The sequence below is a fragment of the Schistocerca americana genome, chromosome 2, assembly GCF_021461395.2.
Source record: "Schistocerca americana isolate TAMUIC-IGC-003095 chromosome 2, iqSchAmer2.1, whole genome shotgun sequence".
NCBI lineage: Eukaryota > Metazoa > Arthropoda > Insecta > Orthoptera > Acrididae > Schistocerca > Schistocerca americana.
The window spans coordinates 602,645,038-602,670,496 of NC_060120.1; the positions used below are offsets into that span (position 1 = coordinate 602,645,038).

At 41.4% G+C, this 25,459-nt stretch overlaps 1 protein-coding gene across 1 annotated transcript in view; it reads right to left on the reverse strand.

Annotated features, from left to right (window-relative positions):
- The window catches only part of LOC124596416 (esterase FE4-like), a 388,758-nt gene that overhangs the window by 108,000 nt on the left and 255,299 nt on the right, over positions 1-25,459 (reverse strand). Inside the window, exon 5 of the mRNA XM_047135545.1 lies at positions 12,628-12,813. Coding sequence (XP_046991501.1) covers positions 12,628-12,813 — 186 coding nt within the window. The remainder of the gene's footprint in view (positions 1-12,627; positions 12,814-25,459) is intronic.

Here is a 25,459-nt window from a genome sequence, read left to right on the forward strand (position 1 = left end):
TGACCAGAGCCAGGGCCACCTGTGTTGCAGGGAGGCTGTGGAGGTGCGGGATGTCCAGAAGCACAGTGTGGGAAATGATTTCAAACATGGGATGGGATGTGTGAATGTTCACTGTTCATAGTCACTCCACTCAAAACGGTGTGCGGATAAGGTGAATGTTGAGGCACAAAACACTGAGGCATAGCAGTGGGACAGAGATGGGGGTCAGGCACAGATAACAAGTAACTGTTCCTGTTGCAGGACGAGGTATCGAAGTAGGAAGGCATGTGATGATGCTGAACAGAGGCAGGCGCGGGTGTGGTCAGATGCTGAGGAGGTTGACCTGTGGACGAAGCAGTTCTGGCCACGTGGCAGGTATCTGCGTAGTAATGCATGGATTTCAGCGTTGCAAATCATTGTCCTGGCGGTAGTAGGTTGTCCGACAAAGCATTTGCAGAAATCGGCATTGGTTCCGCACTGCACTGAGATCCATAAGAGGTAACTGCACAGTCGATGAGGGAGGGCACATGTGGCGGGAACAAAGGCGTTTGATAGCCAGAGTCATGCGCACTTCTAACCTCACTTATTGTTGTAGGCTTGAAAACGTCCAGCGAAATCGGCGGAATCACCAAGTGAGAGGCATCGTGTTGCAGTCCTGGTGGGTGTAAATTGCCCACAACAGGTTGCATGTCGATCACAAAATCCAGTGTTGGGCGCTGGGTCAAAGTCATTGTTTGAATGCTGTGTCGATGTAATACACGCGAAAATAACCGACGGGGAGGTCACGGACACAGTAAAATAGCGAAAATGGAAGACGTTACAACTTGGGGTCACCAGTGAGAGAATAGTTCGGGTTGGTTATACCAAACAATACCCTTTTAGCAGTAGTTCATTTATTCACCTAAATACATGCAAGGCTCACAAGGAATTGAACATGGCAGAACAGCCCAAAGACAATGCTCAGAGTCCAAAGATAATGCTCAGAGTCCAAAAATGAATGCATATTGATGCTGGTGTCAACCTCATCGGCGCCACACCACTGTGTACCAATAAAATGTAACAGAGTAGGAAAGATTTTTGTGGTAAGTGGGGGTAAGCTTTCACACTGATTTTGTAAGCCATGACTATGAAATGTAAGACAGGAAAACTTATTTTTGAAATGAACTGATGTTGGATTATGATTAGAGATGTTTTTCTTATGGAGATATGTGAATGATAACTATGTATGTTACCGTAGAAATTATTGAAATTGTGGTGTCACCACCAGACACCACACTTGCCAGGTGGTAGCTTAAATCGGCCGCGGTCCATTTAGTACATGTCGGACCCGCGTGTCGCCACTGTGTGATCACAGACCGAGCGCCACCACAAGGCAGGTCTCGAGATACAGAATAGCACTCGCCCCAGTTGTACGACGACTTTGCTAGTGACTACACTGACGAAGCCTTTCTCTCATTTGCCGAGAGACTGTTAGAATAGCCTTCAGCTAAGTCCATGGCTACGACCTAGCAAGGCGCCATTAGCCTTACATAGTTTGATAGCTATCGTACGAAATGTCTCATCAAGAATTTTGTATTTCACATCAAAGAATAAAAGATAAGTATTCGAGGAGCTGCATACTTTTCTTATTAGAATTCACTACTCATCCTGTTCCAGAATTCACGCCCGTCTGCGTTACATAGTGTGCATTTCGGCCGCCTCTATCTACAAGGTGTTGGCACATTTACCAACACATCAGAAATCCCATAAGTCTATGAGAGATGATGATGTTGTTGTGCTAGCAGATTTGCAAATCAAGTAGATCATACATTGATATTTGCAATTTTGGTTTGATGATGATGATGATGCGTATATGAATGTAATGGATGTTTAGGTGGGTTAGGACATGATATTGGGGCACTCTGTTTTTTGATGAAGTTTAATTTCTTTGACTAAGGAATATCTCATACAAGTTGCTTGGCAACCACCTTTGAGTAATATGATGCACACTGTAATCAACTGTTTTACTTGATTCATTTTAACTTTGGCAACTGTAGATTTACTGTTACATGTAATATAATTTCCAATACTTATTTATTGTCTGTGCATTCTCAAACTTACAGCTGTTTAGTTACACGCTCTTTTGCTTGAAGTACCTTTTACCTCTACTGCCAGCTGGGGTGGCCGAGCAGTTTTAGGCGCTAGAGTCTGGAACCGCGCGTCCGCTACGGTCGCAGGTTCGAATCCTGCCTTGGGCATGGATGTATGTGATGTCCTTAGGTTAGTTAGGTTCAAGTAGTTCTACATTCTAGGGGACTGATGACCTCAGAAGTTAAGTCCCATAGTGCTCAGAGCCATTTTACCTCTACTATATACACTATTACTTGAAGTTGATTTTCTTACAAGAAATATGTCACTAGATTTATACTTTACATGTGCCTTGTCGATTGAAAGGAGAACATACGTGATGCGTGGACCAGAATTCTGTAACTTGATTTGTATCTCTCAGACTGCACTGCAGTTCCTTCTCTGAATCCTCGCACAAACGAAAAAATGGCTGACATCGAAATAAGTGTCCAATGAATAGAAAAGCAACTGGAATCACTCAACAGAGGAAAGTCCACTGGACCTGATGGGATACCAATTCGATTCTACACAGAGTACGCGAAAGAACTTGCCCCCCTTCTAACAGCCATGTACCGCAAGTCTCTAGAGGAACGGAAGGTTCCAAATGATTGGAAAAGAGCACAGGTAGTCCCAGTCTCCAAGAAGGGTCGTCGAGCAGATGCGCAAAACTATAGACCTATATCTCTGACGTCGATCTGTTGTAGAATTTTTGAACATGTTTTTTGCTCGAGTATCACGTCGTTTTTGGAAACCCAGAATCTACTATGTAGGAATCAACATGGATTCCGGAAACAGCGATCGTGTGAGACCCAACTCGCTTTGTTTGTTCATGAGACCCAGAAAATATTAGATACAGGCTCCCAGGTAGATGCTATTTTTCTTGACTTCCGGAAGGCGTTCGATACAGTTCCACACTGTCGCCTGGTAAACAAAGTAAGAGCCTACGGAATATCAGACCAGCTGTGTGGCTGGATTGAAGAGTTTTTAGCAAACAGAACACAGCATGTTGTTATCAACGGAGAAACGTCTACAGACGTTAAAGTAACCTCTGGTGTGCCACAGGGGAATGTTATGGGGCCATTGCTTTTCACAATATATATAAATGACCTAGTAGATAGTGTCGGAAGTTCCATGCAGCTTTTCGCGGATGATGCTGTAGTATACAGAGAAGTTGCAGCATTAGAAAATTGTAGCGAAATGCAGGAAGATCTGCAGCGGATAGGCACTTGGTGCAGGGAGTGGCAACTGTCCCTTAACATAGACAAATGTAATGTATTGCGAATACATAGAAAGAAGGATCCTTTATTGTATGATTATATGATAGCGGAACAAACACTGGTAGCAGTTACTTCTGTAAAATATCTGGGAGTATGCGTGCGGAACGATTTGAAGTGGAATGATCATATAAAATTAATTGTTGGTAAGGCGGGTACCAGGTTGAGATTCATTGGGAGAGTGCTTAGAAAATGTAGTCCATCAACAAAGGAGGTGGCTTACAAAACACTTGTTCGACCTATACTTGAGTATTGCTCATCAGTGTGGGATCCGTACCAGATCGGTTTGACGGAGGAGATAGAGAAGATCCAAAGAAGAGTGGCGCGTTTCGTCACAGGGTTATTTGGTAACCGTAATAGCGTTACAGAGATGTTTAATAAACTCAAGTGGCAGACTCTGCAAGAGAGGCGCTCTGCATCGCGGTGTAGCTTGCTCGCCAGGTTTCGAGAGGGTGCGTTTCTGGATGAGGTATCGAATATATTGCTTCCCCCTACTTATACCTCCCGAGGAGATCACGAATGTAAAATTAGAGAGATTAGAGTGCGCACAGAGGCTTTCAGACAGTTGTTCTTCCCGCGAACCTTACGCGACTGGAACAGGAAAGGGAGGTAATGACAGTGGCACCTAAAGTGCCCTCCGCCACACACCGTTGGGTGGCTTGCGGAGTATAAATGTAGATGTAGATGTAGACTTGCATCCTGAAAGAAAATACTGGCCAGAAATAATACATATTCATAAGTGAAACAAAAACATAACATACTCAGTAAGGTGAGACGTGGTGATGACTCAAATCCATGTTATGCTGAAATATTATAGATTATCGTTTGACTCGTCGCAATTTATAAAAAAAAAAAAAAAAAAAAAAAAAAAAAAAATGGTTATATAATTTTTCTTTGCCACTTTTCACACCTGACTTTAGGTGTATAGCCATTATACTAAAGTTTATGAAACTCAGTGACACATATTGCTAATTCTGATGAACAGATGTTGTTTCTTGTGGTAAACACACTATTTATTTTTTTAAAAAAGTTTATCTTACCTAATTATGCATGAGAAACTTCTTCTCAAAATGAGAGCATTTTCTGCACTTGAATGATCAGCCCAAAGTGGCATTCCACTTCGTTTATTTATTGATCTGAAACTTATAGTGACTTGATATGATATTTGTGTACCTTATTTCTATATTTTCATGTTTATGTATTAATTATGTTTGATCTGAACTGGATATCAGAGGAACTGCTTGTAAGTTAGCTGGTTATATTTAGCATTTGATACTTGTATAATCAATATAAAGTTAAATATTTCAATTCCTCTGTCTAGCAGAATGCTATTGTTTACCCTTCGTCAATCAGTTAATAGGGAGTTTTTGGTTGGCAAGTCCATTCTGTAGGGAAGCTGAACACACTTCCCCCTCCAGTGCCACAGAGAAGTACTTGAACAGTGGGGGGTCCTGGGTAGGAGGGTATGGGGGTTTCCTGTCTTAGGGGTCTGTCATCTTTTCTTCTTCAGCTCCAACACTCCAAATCTTCAATTTCGTTTCTTACTTCTCACCAGAGTACCAAGCTGTCCTTCCCTCTGTCCACATCCATATGTCTCTAGTGCTGAGACCCTTCTCATTTGCTGTGTCAGTTCTTGTCTTTGTGACTAAAGCTTATTGTATAGGACGATCTGGGAAACAAGTCAGCATTTCTGGATTATTAAATATACTGAATTTCAAAGATGTCACATGTATAGATAATCTGTGACACCAAGTATACAGTTTTCAACTTGATGTATTGGTGATTTTTGATAAGGATGATTTAAACATGTATTATGTATAAATGTATAACCATAGTTTGAAAGATGTCACATGTATAGATAATCTATGATATAATTTATATATTACTCACTTGTGTTTCGTTTTGTTGTGTGTTGGAACCCAAAGTGGCAAACCAAAAATCTTGAAACAGTCTGTGTACTGTGTCTTAATCAATATTTGTACATGTAGTCCAAGTGGACTCAGTGGAGAATTGTCTTTTAGTCAGCCTTGGATAGCAATCTGTGGAAGTGTGATTATTCAGTAATATATGTGAATATTAGTGAAGAGCACAAGACTAGTGCAATAGCACTTGAGAATTTTGTACTAGTTATATAATTTGAAATTCAAAGTTACAGCTTTACTTCATGTAGTTAATAAGAATATTGTTTTAGTGATATATTGTCAAAGAACAAGTTAAAATTGCAAAATGAGATTTAAGACAGGAAATGCTTAAATATGATCAGTTGGAATTTTGCTGGCTATCAATTCTGTTGAAAATAATCAACTACACGAAATATAATGGTCATAAAGAGTGGAATATGAACCAAATTCCAGGTTTTGCAATGAAGATCTTCCGACGAGCAGAGAACCACATTGAGCTCCAGTTCAGTGCTCCTCATTACACATGGAGGAGACTGAACACTTTGGTATATTATGGTCTAATGCTGTGCATTACTAATAAGAACTTGGTGCACCTGCGTACAATAGGGGGTTGCGATGTACAATCTAATATGGATTTGTTCCACAATGCATCGACAATATGGAGAAAGAGTTATTTACGCCAGTGTCTCCATTGCACTGAGGAGAACCTGGAGGCTCTAATGGCTGCCATAATTATTGAGGAACAAGAGCAATTCAGCAAACTTCCATTAGATATTTTTTCTGTTTGAAATATATTTACCTCATATTCATGCTGAAATACAAGATACAGTCAATCCTGCAAATTAACTTGTTCTTTCTTTGTGCTATTAATCAATATTTTGTCTGATCCAGTTGAAACTGATACAAAATAATTTATGATAATCTTACATATTTAATTGAAAACATAGTTTAAATTTCATTGTGATGTGTGTTACACTTCAGTTTGGAGATTAAGGAGAAATCTGATCTCATATCATATGTAAATTGCTAATCCATCTATATCATATGTAAATTGATAATCCATCTAATTGATTGTAAAATGAGTACTGTTACATGGATCTACCAGAAAAGGTTTTGTTCAACTTTTAGTTGAGACATAACCATCCACTGAAACCCATTTAAAACACGTATTTTTCAATCCAGTTTCAAATAAACAGGAATCACTGATGTAAACAAAAGATAGTGATGTAGTTAAACCTATACTTATAAATTGTTACAATGAAACTAGTTACTAAATTATTATTGTATTGAAGTATATAAATCCTGTAATTGGTAGGAATATTTAGGATCAACCTAATTAGGTGAAATCTGGAACAAATGATTGAGTACAATGGTCAAAGTCATTTCTTTGAAACTGAGATGGGTTTGTGTTAAAACAGTGTCTAAATTAAACGAAAAACCAACTGAGATAATCAAAATTGAGTAGAAAATTAAAATGTAATTAGCGAAAATGTTATAAGTGGTGTGTAAACATAGGCAGTTCTTTAGGTGTTTTGTCAATAGTAAATAAACGACCTATTTTGCCACATTCAGTGGGTGACTTGGAAACGTATACATTGATAGGAACATTTTCCGAAGCATGTATCTTTTGCATTTTATAAAAATAGCAAAAGTATTGTTAATATTTCATATTTTGAGTATTTACACACTCACAAAATGTTAAATGCTTGAACACTGATATATGTATTTGCTCTATAAGAGCCTGTGCAACTGAAGAAATATGTCATTAGTTTTAAGACAACAGTTTTAATTGTAATTTTATTAAAAAAGCTCTTTATAACAATACCAAGGAATGTTCGGGTTTATATATAAAGGGGCAGCCATGTTGGCATTGGTCGGCAGCGTCTTATGAGATGTTGTGCAAGAAGCATGTAACTGCTTAAGTAAGATGTACGTCAGTGTTGTAAGCATGTCTGTTCAAATGGTTCAAATGGCTCTGAACACTATGGGACTTAACATCTGAGGTCATCAGTCTGTTAGACGTAGAACTGCTTAAACCTAACTAACTTAAGGACATCACACACATCCATGCCCGAGGTAGGACTCAAACCTGCGGCCGTAGCAGCAGCGCAGTTCCGGACGGAAGTGCCTAGATCCGCTCGGCCACAACGGCCGGCAGCATGTCAATATTTTTGAGTTTTGTCAAAGTAACATAATAATTATGACGTGATGTAGAATAAAGGTTCTGAAACATAATGTTTGTTTTGGTCATTCTCGGTGTCAAAATCAAGTTACAGTGGTCATGAAGGAACACAATGTTTGTGGTAGGAGCAGATAAAAAGCAGTTGGATGAGTACACCCTACATAATTATAAGAATTTTTGATAATAATGTCACACACTGATAGCATCCTCCTGTCCCTATAACATCATTCTGCTGTAATGACGTTATGGTCAACCAGTTCTTACGGTGTGTAGCAATTTTCTCTGTCTTTTGGCTGCATTACAGCAGCCTCTGCTTGTTGACACACCCACTGGTGATTGCATATTGATCTGCTTTACTCGTCTTTTACTTGGTGAGGGCAGACTTCTAAAATTCTACTCCATTGCCAAGTCTATTATTTCGTGGCATTTCAATACTGTCTGTCTTCACAACATAGTTAAATGTACCACGTGGCAGATAACGGTTTTCGACGATGATGTTTCAAATGCTTGTCAGTTTCCTAACCGATACACATTGTAGTGATACAAATCACTCAAAATATTTCTAGAACACAAAATTTTCTACCATATGCAGGAACAAAACCACAAGAGGAATTGCGAAATTCGTTGCTAGTGGTGTGTGGCGGAGGGTACTTCTGATAGCACTAACTGATCCCCACTTCCCTGTTCAATCTGCGAATGGCGCGTTAGGAGAATAATTGTAGGTAAACCACCAACTACAAATTTTGGCTAAGTCATTTTGTATCCTCCTACAGTCAGTCAACGACGACACCTTCCCCTACACCACAGGATCATTAGTGAACAGCCGCAGATTGCTGCTCACCCTGTCCGCTAGGTCATGTACATGTGTAGAACATAGCAGTGGTCCCATCACACTACCATGGGGCATGCCTTACGGTACCCTTGCCTGTGATGAACACTCGCCATAGAGGACAATGTTTTAGGCTCTGTTGCTTAAGACGTCTTCAAGCCACTCACACGTCTGGGAACTTATTCCGTATGCTCGTGTCTTTTTTAACCGTCCACAGTGGGTCACCGTATCAAGTGCCTTTCAAAAGTCTAATAATATGGAATCTGTCTATTGCCCTTCATCCAGAGTTCGTAGGATATCTTGCGAGAAAAGGCAAGCTGAGTTTCACATAAGCAATGCTTTCTAAAACCGTGCTGGTTCATGGACAGAAGCATCTACGTCTCAAGAAACTTTATTAGATCCGAACTGAGAACATGTTCCTGAAGTCTGAACCAAACTGCTGTAAGGATACTGATGTGTAGTTTGACGGGTCTATTCTTTTACCTTTCTTATACACAGGAGTGACCTGCGATTTATTCCAGTCACTTGGGACTTTGTGCTGGATGAGAGATTTGTGACAGACACAGGATAAGTAAGGGGCCAGTGCTGTAGGGTATGGTACTCTTTGTAAAACCGAATTGTGATTCCATCTGGACCTGACGAATTATTTGCTTTCAACTCTTTTTGTTGTTTCCTACGCTAGAGATTCTTATTTCTCTGTTCTCCATACCGGAGCATGTCAGATGGTCGAACGATGGTATGTATGTACGATTATCCTGTATGAATGGTTTCTTAAATGCGAAATTTGGAACTTCGGCTTTGTTTTTGTTATCTTCTCCTGCGTCACTGGACTGCCAACAAGTGACTGTAGCATTAGACCGCTAAGCAATTTTACGTAGGACCAGAATTTTCTCGGGTTCTGGGCAAAAGCTTTTGATAGTTGTATGCTTTGTAATTGATGTTTTTACAGACGCACGAATTTCTACTAACTTTATCGTGTCGTCATGACCGTGTTGTCTTTTGAATCGGGAGTGCAACAACCCTTGCCTCCTCAGCATTTTCCGAATTTCGTTGTTAAACTACAGTGGGTCTTTTCCTTTCATAATCCACTTAAAACGGCAGATACTCCTCCAGAGCACGATTTACTAACCTCTACGTCCACTGTACCGCAACTAAATGATTTCAGTTCACTGTCTAAGCAAGATGCTAACAACTGCTTCTTGACTGATTTATTAACTTTAGTAACCATAGTCGCTGTGGTGACATCACGGTCACTAATCCCTGTCTCTATACTGAACGCCTGTTTGTAGCTACGAGGTCTAAAATATTTCCATTGCTTGCGGGCTGTCGAGCTAGCTGCTCAAGACACTTTTCGGAAACTGTGTTCAAAAGTACTTCGCAAGGGTGTCTGTCTTTACCCCCTGCAATGAATCCATAGACGTCCCAGTCTATACTCGGTAGGTCAAAATGACTCCAACTAATATTGCATTAGTGGCTGTTTCCGCGTTACTGACCATAGACTTTCTCTGAATAGCTCCGGAATCGTACATGTATTGAGAGTGCGGTTGTCGTTTCATGCAGTGCAGCCTTTTATTAAGAGTCTGCACGGGATACGGTGGCTGATACACAGTGACCAATTTCGTCCAAGGTCCTGGGCCAGTTCATTCGTTTGTTCGGAAGGGGAGGCCGACATTGTTTGCTGGCCTTCCTTCCTGTCAGCAACGACAGAGTCGAGACGCATGCCCTGCAACGTTTCCGAATCGATTTTACAGAAACTACTGTATTAGCTTTAATTTCTCGAATTGTCTCATTGTGGTCATTTCATAATACGGAGGAAATAATATATTGGCCGACTCTTCCAGGAACGTACTCTCCCAGAATTTCAGAAGTAAACCTTTCCGTGTGTACAACGCCTCTCTTGTAGCGTTTGCAACTGGAGTTTGTTGAGCATCTCGGGAACGCTCTAGCGCTGACAAAACGGTACCGTGACGAAATGCACCGCTCTTCCTTAGATCTTCTCTATTTCTTCTATTAATGGACCTGGAAAGGGTCTCAGACTGTTGCGCAATACTCAAGAATCAGTCGAGCAAGTATTTTGTAGGCCACTTCTTTCGTGGATGAGTTACATTTTCATAACATTCATCCTATGAATCTCATTTGCTTTTCTTGCTATTTGCTTTATGTGATCATTCCAGTTGAGGTCGCTCCGGGAAGTTAGTGCCAGATATTTTACGATACTGTTCCAGCAGTTTGTCGTGAACAGTGTAGTTGTACAGTAGTGGATTTCTTCTCCTAGGTACGTGCAAAATGTTATTAGTATTTACGTTCAGGTTCAATTGCCGGAGCTTGTACCATCCATCAACCCTCTGTTAGTCATTCAGGAAATCGATACTGTTTTATGGCTTCTCTACTTTCTTATAACAACAGCATCATTCGCGACCAGCCTCACACTGCTTTCGACATTTTCTAGTACATCATTAATAACCATTAATGGTCTTATCATACTTCCTTAGGGTACTCCCGAAATTACCTTTACATCGTTCGATTCTTTTCGGTTAAGAGCGATGTGCTGAATTTTACATGCAAGGAATTTTGAAAATATCCTCAAATCTGGTCCGATACTCGGTAAGCTTGTATTTTTACCACTTAGTAGCAGTGCGAGATGCTGTCAAATGCCTTTCTCAAGCCAAGGAACATGGCATCAGCCTGAGTGCCGATGTCTACACTGCTGTGGATCTCATAGAGGAACAAAGCGAGTTGAGTTTCACAAGATCTCTGTTTGCGGAACCTGCGTGACTTTCATAGAGGAAATTTTTTGGGCGCTGATGACCACGCTGTTTAGCGCCCGAAAACCTCAAACCACACACACACACACACACTCACACACATTCACTCACTCACACACACACACACACACACACACACACACAGAGGCAATTTTTATTCTCCAAAAACGTCATTATAAGTGAGCATAAAACATGTTCCATAATTCTAAAACAGACTGACGTCATTGACATAGACCTTTCTTGAAAACTACCGCTTTTTCCCCTTCACTAGGTATCCATCGTTGCTCAGACCACCTACAGTTAACTGCTGCTAGAAGGGGCGCAAGATCTTTCGTATAATCTCTGTAGATTCTTAGAGGAAGCTCATCTGGTCCAGATGTCTTCCGACTAAGCGATTTCAGCTGTTTTTCTGTTGTGCAGTCACTATCTATTATTTCGGCGTTCGCACAATGATTGAAAGTTTTTCGGCCTTCTCTCTGTCTTCTTCCTTTTCGTTCTTATTATGGTCACTGAGCGAATGAATAGAAGATTGCGATCCGGTTACTGACTTCACATACGATCAAAACCGCTTGAAGTTTTTGGTCAGTTCGGTTGGCAAAATTTTACTTTCAAATTCATTAAAAGCTTTTCTCGTTGCTCTCCTTACGCTCATCTGAGCTTGATTTTCGCTTCGTCCGGTTTTTGGTTATGGGATAGGTTTTGAAGGTTTTTGACGTTCTTTGTTTATGGAGAGTTTCCTAACATCGCTATTAAACCAAGGCGGTGGGGAGAGGGTCTTTCCTATCATCTTGATCTGAACATACTTGTGTAAGGAGCAGTTTACCATCGCGTTGCCGTGTGAGCATCCGAGGAGCCGCCAGCAGCAGCCGCCAGATGGTGCTCATTTTCTGGCTCTGAGCACTATGGGACTTAACTTCTGAGGTCATCAGTCCTCTAGAACTTAGAACTACTTAAACCTAACTAACCTAAGGACATCACACACACACACATGCCCGAGGCAGGATTCGAACCTGCGACCGTAGCGGTCGCGCGGTTCCAGACTGTAGCACCTAGAACCGCTCGGCCACCCCGGCCGGCGCTCATTTTCTGAAGATGACTTCTTTATGAAGTCGAAATCTGTCCTTAATGAAATATTATTGCGTTCTTGGTTGGTTTTTAACCCACCTGTCTAAGGATTACTGAACGTTGCTTTTGAATTTTTTATCCTTGCGGCGCATAAGCTGTTAATGGTAGTTTCTTTGGCATTTTCAATCAGTCCTGAGGCTGCACATGCACACAGTTCACTGCAGTGGTCACTCCCTACTGGTGTTGTGTCCTGCATGCATTTTCAGCCTCATGACTCATTGAAAACGCTAGAGAATTGATCATTAAAAGTTGTACACTGCGGTGAAATTCATGCACCACAGGGTTAAATTTGAGCTGCAGTTCTTCGTCCTCAGCACGTTTTCCAATATTACAAAAGCTGTGCCGAACACGTGCTCGTTTCCTAAAGACAGTGCCAGTTGTGGTTCCAGACCACAACCGTGCAATATTATTGGCTATTCTTTGGGTTTGGAACTGTGATTAATCACTAGTGGAGTAGAAGACTCACCTTTGGAGAGCGGGGACAGTAGATGGTAGTGGACTGAGGCAGCGCCCGCACTCTCGCCAAAGATGGTGACGTTGTTTGGGTCGCCACCAAAGCTGGCGATGTTGTCACGTACCCATCTGAGGGCCGCCACCTGATCCTTGAGGCCCATATTGCCGGGCACCACCTCGTCTTGCGTGCTCAGGAAGCCTGCAACCGCATTGGAACATCCATTCAGTGGCCATTCCCAATTGCTGTTGCATATGATGAAAAGGAATGTTATTATAGTTAATAGTGCATCGATATTAACATTATTAAGAGTACCAACTGTGACAACAAATATATAAAATACTTAATATTTGATACAGTTGTGTTTGTACAACGTACATCTAGAACTCCTGACTCTAGGGATGGATCTTCAGCTGGCAGCATATTACTGCCATCAATATAATCTGCCATATTTAATTTTGATAAATCTACATAAATAAGAATTATTTCGTAATTTCTGGCTATTACGTCATGAAAAGATGCCCATGTAACCGGGATTATCCCTTCTTTTCTATTATCCACGAGTTCCACAACTTCTCTCGTGGTCTTGTTCTTGCATATAGCAACAGAAAATTCAGTGTTCTAGAAATATTTAGAGTGGTCTGTATCTACAACAGTGCGTATCTTTTAGGAAACTGACAAGCATTTGCAATATTATCGTCGAAAACCGTTATCTGTCACCTGATAGATACAAACTATGTTGCGAAGACAGACAGTGTTGAAGCGCCACGAAGTAATAGGCTTGGGAATGGAGTAGAATTTTAGAAGTCTTCCCTCAGCAAGGCAAGTACAGCACGTCAATAAACAAGCGCCAGGTGATATGCCAGCAAGCAAAGACTGTTGACATTACATGTAATGCGGCCACAAAACGAAGATAATTGATACAGACCGTAAGAGCTGGTTGACCAAAACGCCATTACAGCGGAATGACGTCATAGAGAGAGGAGACTGCCATCATCATGTTGGCGAAGAAATAAGCAAAATGTAAACGTAGCAATGATTATTCAGAGGAGTGACGGAGCCGTGGCGGCTCATTCCACATTCCCACTATCGATAACTTTTAGCCAGCGTCTCACAAGAGAGCGTGGATTACTCATAGAGTAAATATCTGTGGATTGAGCATTGCGTTCTGCGCATGTTGTCAACATTAAACCAGGATTGTCACGTGTTCTCGGGACTTCGCTGTGCGTGTGTGCTTTCCGCAGCGTTTGAAGTTTATAATATCAAGGGTTTTTGTTGTGTTTCGCCGTTTGTTGATAGTGTAATAGCGATGGTGAATTACTGTTGTTGCTACAGATGCAAAGAAAAATATGTGAAAGGAGGGATAGTAACTTTTCATGGGTACATACCATGTAGCTGTAATTATAGTTATCATATTAGTAAGAGACGCCCGCATCTCGTGGTCGTGCGGTAGCGTTCTCGCTTCCCACGCCCGGGTTCCCGGGTTCGATTCCCGGCGTGGTCAGGGATTTTCTGTGCCTCGTGATGGCTGGGTGTTGTGTGATGTCCTTAGGTTAGTTAGGTTTAAGTAGTTCTAAGTTCCAGGGGACTGATGACCATAGATGTTAAGTCCCATAGTGCTCAGAGCCATTTGAACCATTGTACATGTTAAAAATTTCGAGACGCATTATAATTAAGGCTTGATTCTGTAGACATATTTTTCTACAATTTTATGACTATACAATAGATATTACGGCTAGTAAAAAAGCTTACAAGCAATCGCTTCCTCTCGTAAATTTGCTAGTGGAACAGGAAAGGAAATGGTTAGTTGTTTCAGCAAATACTATCCTCCATGCATTTATCAGTGACTTGTCGATTATGTATATAGATTACTCAGTCTACTATTTATTTAATAAACTGGGAGCAAGTACGTAAAATGCGTTGAATAAATACTTCAAAGTGTCACCAGTAAGAAAAAATGTCCTTTAGGTCGCAAAATGAGAAAATAAATACGCAGAAATAGCAGGAAAAAAGGACGAATTAGCAGGGATATAATCGCTAATGTGTGGCAAATTCGGACACTTTCAAAAGTACTTAAGTACTGTCAAGTCGTTTTGCAAGACTATCAGTGCAACCAGTGGACCGCCGGCACGGTAGCTCAGCGTGTTCGGCCAGAGGGTTAGCTGCCCTCTGTAATAAAAAACTGAGTTAATCGATCAACAACGAACTTCAATTGACGTCTTACGACGTCCGCCCCGAGCAGATGCAACGAACAAAAGCGAACAAAATGAGAGTAAAAAAAAGTAGCGTCTTTGATTCATAATCAAAACGTCTTCGGTCCCGGGTTCGATACCCGCCACTGCCTAAATTTTGATAAATAATCAGCATTGGCAGCCAAAGACTTACGGCATAAGAAGTCAGCCTCATTCTGCCAACGGCCTTGTCAAAGAGGGCGGAGGAGCGGATAGAGGTTCAGGGCACTCTCTTGTCCTAGGGGTGAGAAATTGCCCCTAAAGGCGGAAGAATCAGCAATGATCAACGACATGAGGATGCAGAAGGCAATGGAAACCACTTCATTAAAGACACGTAACGTGTATCCACAGGACATGTGGCCTGTAATTGAAGAAGTGTCATGATGATCTCTCCATTGGCAAAAGATTCCGGAATAGTCCCCCATTCGGATCTCTGGGAGGGGACTGCCAAGGGGGAGGTTAGCATGAGAAAAAGATTGAATAATCTACGAAAGGATAACGTTGTACGAATTGGGGCGTGGAATGTCAGAAGCTTGAAGGTGGTAGGGAAACTAGAAAATCTGAAAAGGGAAATGCAAAGGCTCAATCTAGATATAGTAGGGGTCAGTGAAGTGAAGTGGAAGGAAGACAAGGATTTCTGGTCAGATGAGTATCGGGTAATGTCAACAGCAGCAGAAAACGGTATAACAGGTGTAGGATTCGTTATGAATAGGAAGGTAGGGCAGCGGGTGTGTTACTGTGAACATTTCAGTGACCGGGTTGTTCTAATCAGAATCGACAGCAGACCAACACCGACAACGATAGTTCAGGTATACGTGCCGACGTTGCAAGCTGAAGATGAACAGATAGAGAAAGTGTATGAGGATATTGAAAGGGTAATGCAGTATGTAAAGGGGGACGAAAATCTAATAGTCATGGGCGACTGCAATGCAGTTGTAGGGAAGGAGTAGAAGAAAAGGTTACAGGAGAATATGGACTTGGGACAAGGAATGCAAGAGGAGAAAGACTAATTGAGTTCTGTAACAAGTTTCAGCTAGTAATAGCGAATACCCTGTTCAAGAATCACAAGACGAGGAGGAATACTTGGAAAAGGCTGGGAGATACGGGAAGATTTCAATTAGATTACATCATGGTCAGACAGAGATTCCGAAATCAGATACTGGATTGTAAGTCGTGCCCAGGAGCAGATATAGACTCAGATCACAATATAGTAGTGATGAATAGTAGGCTGAAGTTCAAGACATTAGTCAGGAAGAATCAATACGCAAAGAAGTGGGATATGGAAGTACTAAGGAATGACGAGATACATTTGAAGTTCTCTAACGCTATAGATGCAGCAATAAGGAATAGCGCAGTAGGCAGTACAGTTGAAGAGGAATGGACTTCTCTAAAAAGGGCCATCACAGAAGCTGGGAAGGAAAACATAGGTACAAAGAAGGTAGCTGCGAAGAAACCATGGGTAACATAAGGAATACTTCAGTTGATTGATGAAAGGAGGAAGTACAAACATGTTCCGGGAAAATCGGGAATACAGAAACACAAGTCGCTGAGGAATGAAATAAATAGGAAGTGCAGGGAAGCTAAGACGAAATGGCTGCAGGAAAAATGTGAAGACATCGAAAAAGATATGATTGTCGGGAGGACAGACTCAGCATACAGAAAAGTCAAAACAACCTTTGGTGACATTAAAAGCAACGGTGGTAACATTAAGAGTGCAACGGGAATTCCACTGTTAAATGCAGAGGAGAGAGCAGATAGGTGGAAAGAATACGTTGAAAGCCTCTATGAGGGTGAAGATTTGTCTGATGTGATAGAAGATGAAACAGGAGTCGATTTAGAAGAGATAGGGGATCCAGTATTAGAATCGGAATTTAAAAGAGCTTTGGAGGACTTACGGTCAAATAAGGCAGAAGGGATAGATAACATTCCACCAGAATCTCTAAAATCATTGGGGGAAGTGGCAACAAAACGACTAATCACGTTGGTGTGTAGAATATATGAGTCTGGCGATATACCATCTGACTTTCGGAAAAGCATCATCTACACAATTCCAAAGACGGCAAGAGCTGACAAGTGCGAGAATTATCGCACAATCAGCTTAACAGCTCATGCATCGAAGCTGCTTACAAGAATAATATACAGAAGAATGGAAAAGAAAATTGAGAATGCGCTAGGTGACGATCAGTTTGGCTTTAGGAAAAGTAAAGGGGTGAGAGAGGCAATTCTGACGTTACGGCTAATAATGGAAGCAAGGCTAAAGAAAAATCAAGACACTTTCATAGGATTTGTCGGCCTGGAAAAAGCGTTCGACAATATAAAATGGTGCAAGCTGTTCGAGATTCTGAAAAAAGTAGGGGTAAGCTATAGGGAGAGACGGGTCATGTACAATATGTACAACAACCAAGAGGGAATAATAAGAGTGGACAATCAAGAACGAAGTGCTCGTATTAAGAAGGGTGTAAGACAAGGCTGTAGCCTTTCACCCCTACTCTTCAATCTGTACATCGAGGAAGCAATGATGGAAATAAAAGAAAGGTTCAGGAGTGGAATTAAAATACAAGGTGAAAGGATATCAATGATACGATTCGCTGATGACATTGCTATCCTGAGTGAAAGTGAAGAAGAATTAAATGATCTGCTGAACGGAATGAACAGTCTAATGAGTACACAGTATGGTTTGAGAGTAAACCGGAGAAAGACAAAGGTAATGAGAAGTGGTAGAAATGAGAACAGCGAGAAACTTAACATCAGGATTGATGGTCACAAAGTCAATGAAGTTAAGGAATTCTGCTACCTAGGCAGTAAAATAACCAATGATGGACGGAGCAAGGAGGACATCAAAAGCAGACTCACTATGGCAAAAAAGGCATTTCTGGCCAAGAGAAGTCTGCTAATATCAAATACCGGCCTTAATTTGAGGAAGAAATTTGTACGTCTGGAGTATGGTAGTGAAACATGGACTGTGGGAAAACCGGAACAGAAGAGAATCGAAGCATTTGAGATGTGGTGCTATAGACGAATGTTGAAAATTAGGTGGACTGATAAGGTAAGGAATGAGGAGGTTCTACGCAGAATCGGAGAGGAAAGGAATATGTGGAAAACACTGATAAGGAGAAGGGACAGGATGATAGGACATCTGCTAAGACATGAGGGAATGACTTCCATGGTACTAGAGGGAGCTGTAGAGGGCAAAAACTGTAGAGGAAGACAGAGATTGGAATACGTAAAGCAAATAATTGAGGACGTAGGTTGCAAATGCTACTCTGAGATGAAGAGGTTAGCACAGGAAAGGAATTCGTGGCGGGCCGCATCAAACCAGTCAGTAGACTGATAACAAAAAAAAAAAAAACAGTGCAAAAATGTACGTCAGGTTCTGTAATACTATAAAGTGCCATATCATACCGAAAAATACCAAAAATCGACTCCATCTGAATTGTGACACCTATCGCAAAGAAGCAGAATGCAGTATCACTTGCCCCTTAGAGTTACGTAGCTGGTTTATCCCCGGTATCAAATTTATACTGTTAAAATGTCTACGCAACATATATAAATAATCCACGACTCGTACGAAAAGAGTCCGTCTGTACTAGAGATGTAGTGACATTCTAAATATACAGGGCGCTATACGGACAAACACACGACGTCCAGAGAACACGTGACCAGGCCGGCAATGTATGTTGACAACACAAAATCTGTTCTGCGCATGTGAATGCTGACTCCAGAGATATTTACTCTATGGGATTGCAGTTATCGTTGCCTTCCCTAGTATTCAAAAGCGGCCGCTAGAGTCGCGTCGGTGAGAGGCCTCTGGAGAGCGCGGCGCAGGTAGTTGACGGATAGTTTATGCGCAGTGGAGCAGGGGGCAGCAGCAGTGCTTCGAGCAACGGACACGTGGTGCGGATCGGCACGACGTCTTTTTCCGGGTCGCCGTTCACTCTTCTTTGCCAGGACTGGGCAGCAGGCAAAGGTCTGGATCGCTTATGTTACGCGCAACTAGTTGTTCCGCTCTGTGCACCGATTTCTCTCTCCGCAAGCTGTTTGAACAGGTGTTCGTGCTTATGTTCACTGAGTCATCGTGCACTTCTTGTTATTTGGCTCTGTGATTCTAAGCCTAGTGTGCTGCCCTGTCTGCTCTGTGTGATACTGAAGCAGCTGGTGTAGATCTGCTGTCCAGCGTTCTGTCTTAAAAATTTGCCATCGTTACTGCATCTTTTCTAATCTGGAATGCACTGCTAATCTGTGCTTCTCTGCTCCCTTTTTTGTAGATGACTTTCATCAGCTCATGTAGTTTGCCTGGGATGCTTTCTATATCACAGAATAAACCAGGAATACTCATTAAATATACAATGATACTAAAATGTGCAGCGGCACTTATTTCTCAGTCTAAGGCGAAATAAACGTTTACTTGATTTCTACTGTAATACATTATCTACCAGCATTGACAGTGTTACTCAGTGTCATAGAGACTCTTACTGAGAATGTGACAATATACTTCTCTCAATATGTTATTTAATATCGAAATTTTAGAAAGATTGTCTGCACTTCTGATTATCACGTATTGTAACCACTCGGCAGCAGGACAGTACATTAAGTGATGATATTGGGTCGTCGGAGTCAGCATCAGGCCGAACCGTCACACCTGGGACATGAGTGAACCATGAGTCATGCGAGATGGCCTGATCTGCACCTGAAAGCACTAATAACATATCGTTAACAAGCAAATATTTATTGTTCAGGAATACACTGCCTTCGTTCAGGGCAGCCAACTGTGGTGGCAGGCAGGAAGATGCTAACCTCACCAGAAAGCACTGACACACATGCGGACCATGTCGTCTCGACTGCTGCAGTGATGGACACGTCAGTGCTACTCAGCACCCAGCTACGTCATAGCACCACTGGTATTGTCTGTGTTGCCTCGGTGTTAGCAGCACAGGGCTATGGGTTACCAGAGTGATCTCGTTGATATCAAACCCCATTAAGTAACCGCTGGCCCTGCACAGAGTGTACGACGTCACACTGCGTCACACTATGGCCTCCAAGAGGAGGCATCGGAGTAAATTTACAGGAACAGAAGGAGCACAGAGGCTGTGGCATGCCCTTCCATGATGAAGACTGTTGACCGCTACCTGGTCCATTGGTTAGGTCTGCACAAGGCCTGATGATCAAAGTCACATCAGTCTCAGTTCAAATGGCAGAACTTCAATCTGCAGTTGCCAAGTCTCTCTGGTAGAACTCATTGATCCATCAAAGTTCGAAGACGATCTTCATGAAAAGAAGATAGATGGACACAGGACCCATCTCCAGGTTGCTCAGCTGTGAACTGAGCACAAGTAAAGCCACTGGATAAGAGTAATATTTATACAAGAACTGTCCTGTGTGCATTGCTATTGAGAGGCTATGATGACTTCAGTTGGCCTGCTTTTCTTGACAGGTCAACTTTCTAGCCACTTTGGCTGTGGCCGAAAGGTGTCTTAACTTTGCCTTTTAGAAGCAGTGGTAGAAGTATTCTGCAGCGTCAGTGAAATCCAGAATTATCAGGATCAGGGAACTAACATGGAAGGAACTTTTTTTTTGAGTCATCAGTCTTCTGAGTGGCTTGATGCGGATATGTTTTTTGGGTAACAACAGGTCCACTTTGAAAAACAGGTAGGAAAATTGAGGTTAATTTGTCATTACAGACAAGAAGGAGTTCAAAATGGTGAATGAGACAGCCGTTACATCGCAATGGCGATTACTTTTGAAGTAATGAATAGTTTACTTACTTTTTTATTCTTTGTCTCATTTTCATTTGACTGCCCCTTATATTTACAACATCTGATTTTACGAATTCCGCACACTTAAGGAATTAGCAAATATTGTACCTAATTTAATGATTTGTGCTATCATGGCGTTGATCTGAAGGACGAACGATTAATAAGTGAAATAAAGCAGAGCCAATGTGAAGATCGCAGTTGATTCAGCATAACTATCAGAGCTTTTTGCACTTGATTCAAAGGAGTTATTCTTCCGCATAAATCTGTAATATCTGATGTAATGGACTGCTCTGCAAAATTTAAGGACGAGATAGATCAGTGAGCAGTTACAGAGCACTGCGATGACGGTCTTCACTACAACATGGCCCAGAGATAACATTTGGGTGACTTTACATGAAGAAGAATCATCGGCATTCTGGATTATGGACAAAGTGTGACGATTGTAGACCAAGAGTTTGTTATAGCTCACAGCATGGTTTCACGTGTATGGGGAGGGTTCTGAACAATAGGTACTGCTGCCCGAAGGAGAGGAGGTGATCGACGATGGTCAGTTACTGCAGTAGATGATCGCTGCACTGTGGATCACGTCAAACAGCGGTGCAATTACAGCCGCATTTAACAGGACTGCAAGGTACACAATCTCGTGCTCCACAGTTCAAGACAACTGCATGAGGGTGATCTTTTTGCCAAGTTCAGTACATTGTGTTCCGGTCAAATGAAACTATATGGTTCCAGAGACCTTTTCAAGTCTCAGACATCTATAATGTATAAGCGCAGACTGAAGGGGCGAATGAAAATTTGTACACGTCCAAAATTTGCCACATAGCCTGAGGTAACTTAGCGGAAATTGCCACTTGATATATTTACTCTTTGTGGATGTATCAGGAATGGCTTGGCTTAGCCTCCTTACCCGGAATATAATGTTGGTAGAGAATGGCAGAAATAAGATTTTCAAGAAGACAAGCATGACCAGTGTCATGACTTGCATCCATATCGGATGGTAGCTGTTTTCGTTTTACTCGGTGTCAGTTCGTGGCCTCATCACATATTAGTACTAACTGATTCACCTGCAGTGTAGAAACACAATGCTAGCATAGGGCTCTGACGTACGAGAGTGCAAAAATTCGAATCAGTACAACGTGAACGAAGGAGGAAAGACAACCTGGGTACGAAGTTGAAGAGCTTGTGACAATTTTATTTGATTTACTGGATGAGTGGTTTATTGTTTCTAGCTTCATACTAGGCTAGAAACGTTTGTGGATGTACCAAGATGAAGGACTGTCAAATGATTTGGACACGAAGCGTCCGCTGCTGGTGTCAATAGCCTAATGATGGTGCATTCGCTTGTTCCCCTAGTTACAGATTAACCACCCTATAAAACAAACAGCCACCTAGTAATTGTACGGTGATCGCAGCCATGGTCTCCATGGACTCTGTTCCTCAAAAAGTGCTGTTTCCCTTACCCTCCTGGGAGAACCTCTGCAAGTATTGTTCAGAAATCGTACGTGGGAACACCACTCACAGTGGAAGTGTGAGCCAGTTCAGGAGGCATGTTTGTAGAGCATAATGTTTTAAAAAGTTGGTTAAGGCTACTGATCAAGATAAACAGTAAATCTGGGTCCATGTCCTAGTCTGGGGCAGATTTTCATTTGTCGCTACATATTCATTACGTTGCAGGCTCGGCACAGGTGAACGATTTTGCATTACTATCCTCTCATCTTCGTTGATTTTGTTCTTACTGATCCATTCATTTTATTTCAAAGCATTGTCAGCCCCGGTGATCTACTGGTAAGGCGCATTCCTGGAAACTGAGAAGTCATGGGGTTGAAACCTGGTCTGATGACAGAAATCTGCAATTTCCATGTAATATTGCTTTCACCTCTTGATGATATAAGTAAATGCCAAAAACGACATGTGTTTCGGATTCCAGTTAAACCGGAGGTATCCCTTTCCCAGTTGGATAAGTGGGATGTGTTAGGGACACACAACTCGCCAAAGTGGCGTCAAATTGAGAGACTTCCACTGACCATTGAAATACATGAGTTATTATTATTTCAATGCATGTAATTCATTTAATATTTTAATGCAGCATGACGTATAATATAACTTGTATTCGTGGTCGTACTTTGTGTATGCATGCAGTTTGATATAATTCTGTGATACTATACAATATAAAAGAAACGACTGTAAATTTTAATATTAAATGGCAGAAAGTAGGTACTGAATGTGAATCAAATAAAATGTTTTGTAAATGTAAAATTTGTAAATTGAACTTTGCAAATGAGTGAATGAAAATCGTGCATTGTAAACCAAATGGCTTATCATTTAGTATCTGCTTATATGTAACTTCGCTGACTAAAGTCAATGAAGATTAGCTCAGTAGCAATGTTCGATCTTCCAGCTGCTGATGAGTGATGCATATGATCTTAGACCTCTCTTAGATTATTCTGAGGTGGTGAATAAATAATTAATCATTGAATATCCTCCGTCACGAAATTCATGATAGGTGCCGCTTCCTGATAACGAAGAATACAACAAGGGACTGGAATACGCCATCCTTGATTATCAATGCAGGAAGCAGCAAATTCAGATTACGTCTCAGACTAGAGGTTGACATCACACTTCGACTATATCACAAAAGAAATAACGCTGAAGTAAGTGAAATGTTAATGATGGCATGCACAGAAAAGTAATAATGTTATGTTTTCTCTAAAATAATTAAGTGATATGTGCATTTGTTTTGTTGACGTTTTCAAACGCGCCAAGTCTCAGTTCAGTCAGTCATGCACGATAGTTTATCAATCAGCTGAAAGTGCAAAACATATATGTAAATAACTTACCGAGAATTACTTAATTACAGGTGATATAAATACCAATTTTGTTTCCCATAAGCCAGAATTTACACTGCCCGTCATGCGATGCGATGCGATGCCGAGCCGAGCCTAGCCGAGCGATGATGCGCTTAAATCGCGTCACAATTTTGCGGCTTGGTTTAACACTGGAACAGCGCGGTGTCCGTTTAGACTGCAGGCTGAGCCGAGCTATGCGTTGTGATGACTCACGCGTAGTCGCAAGCAGTTTGCGTTTCGAGATATCGTTTGGGGCGGTTTCTTCCGGCAGACGTCTATAGGCTCATTAATATTGTGCGTGAATGCTCCATGTTGTGGGACCAGAAAAGCAAACATCAATACAACAGGGATCTGGTATGGCAAGCTTGCAATGAGGTGTAGTGCGCGCAGAATATGATGGCCAGTGGATGTACAGACTGCAGGGTCAAAAACCCCTAATGGCTTGGCTAACAAGACGACATAAGGCCAGAAAGGAACAGGGCTCATATTTTGTAATGTAGGATATGTTGGACAAACAGGCAGAACATTCAAAATTAGATTGCAAGAACATCTCCTCAATAGATGGGGACAGGAAAAACTAAACTCTGCCTTTGCCCAGTACCTTAAAGCCTGTGGTCATAGTCCTCCGCAAGTACAAAATTTTGTGCAAAATGGTAAGAAGTTAAACATTTTGGAAAAAATTGAAATATTTAGGCATATGGAGGACAAAGATTTGTCCCTCCTTAACGACCAAATATTTGGCGCTAATCAGGCCTTTTTAGAAGTTATGAAATCGGTGTTATTAATGTAAACCTGGGGCTCTCGTAATTCTGCCTAAATATGAGTCCTGTTCCTCGCTGGCCTTATGTCGTCTTGTTAGCCAAGCCATTAGGGGTTTTGACTCAAATATGATACTTGCGAGTTTGTCGCTTTAAATGTCGACGTATTTTACACCTTTTATGTATCTATAAAAAGGAAATGGGAAAAAGTTCGCCCGCATTACGTCCGTCTTCCACATTGGTGTGTATCTTTTAAGCGTAATAATTTTACTTGTATTTTATAAAAAGAGTTTTCTTGTTAGGTAGAAGTTCTAGGTCCAAATGATGTAGTATTGCGTGTCATAAGAGGGGCCTCTTCATCTGAAATTACGGTCCTGTGTTTTTTAATGTTCTCGTTCTAGTGATATGTGATACATAAAATCTGTTCAGGTACTGCATCTGTATGTTGTATTACACACCCTGTTTTCCCTTTTTAAATTTACCGCCTTCGTTTGTATTTTACTTCGTCAAAATTCTTAGGATAAGTTATTGCACAGGTGTTGCTCCTATAAATCTTATTAATGTTTTATGTGCGTTACATTTATAAGTTTTAGTGGCTATGTACCAGTTTACGATCTCTCATTCTTATCAGCAGCCGTGTGGTAGCGCCACCTACTGAGGTGATTCTGTATTAGGTGTCAGTACTAGCACACGACACTGTGGTGCATTATGCTTGCTACTTGAGCCCCATCTTATTCTATTACCCGCTCCTGTGAACGGGAATGCGTTATGCAGGTCTTGGAGTCACTCATGTCCATCTAGGAAGGTAAGGCCTTATCGTAAGGCTTCGGCAATGTGATTGCATTTCTGAGTGTCCGATCATTGGTGAATTCTCTTATCTGCTTTTACTGGTTTATATTTCTAGTTTTTACTGAGTTAAGGCGATGTTGGCCTGTTGTATTCGACGATGCACTTTGGCTACACTGTTTAAAGGATCCTTCAAAGAAATGCCAAATTAAGGTATTTGCTCTTTCAGTATTTGATCTGTTTATACATGATTTTAAAGAGTATCCAAGTCTGCACAACGCGATCTCGATTCTTAAATAGATGTATTTGTTCTCTGTTTTCTATGTAGATCAACCTGAAGATGCCTAAATAAGGTGAAACGCGTAGTTGAAAAATAAAAAACTAAAATTGCAACCAAGACTGTTTTTAACCATTGCTGTTAAGCACTGGTTTGCTGTATGCCACAGATGGATTGAAAGAATTTCTAAAAT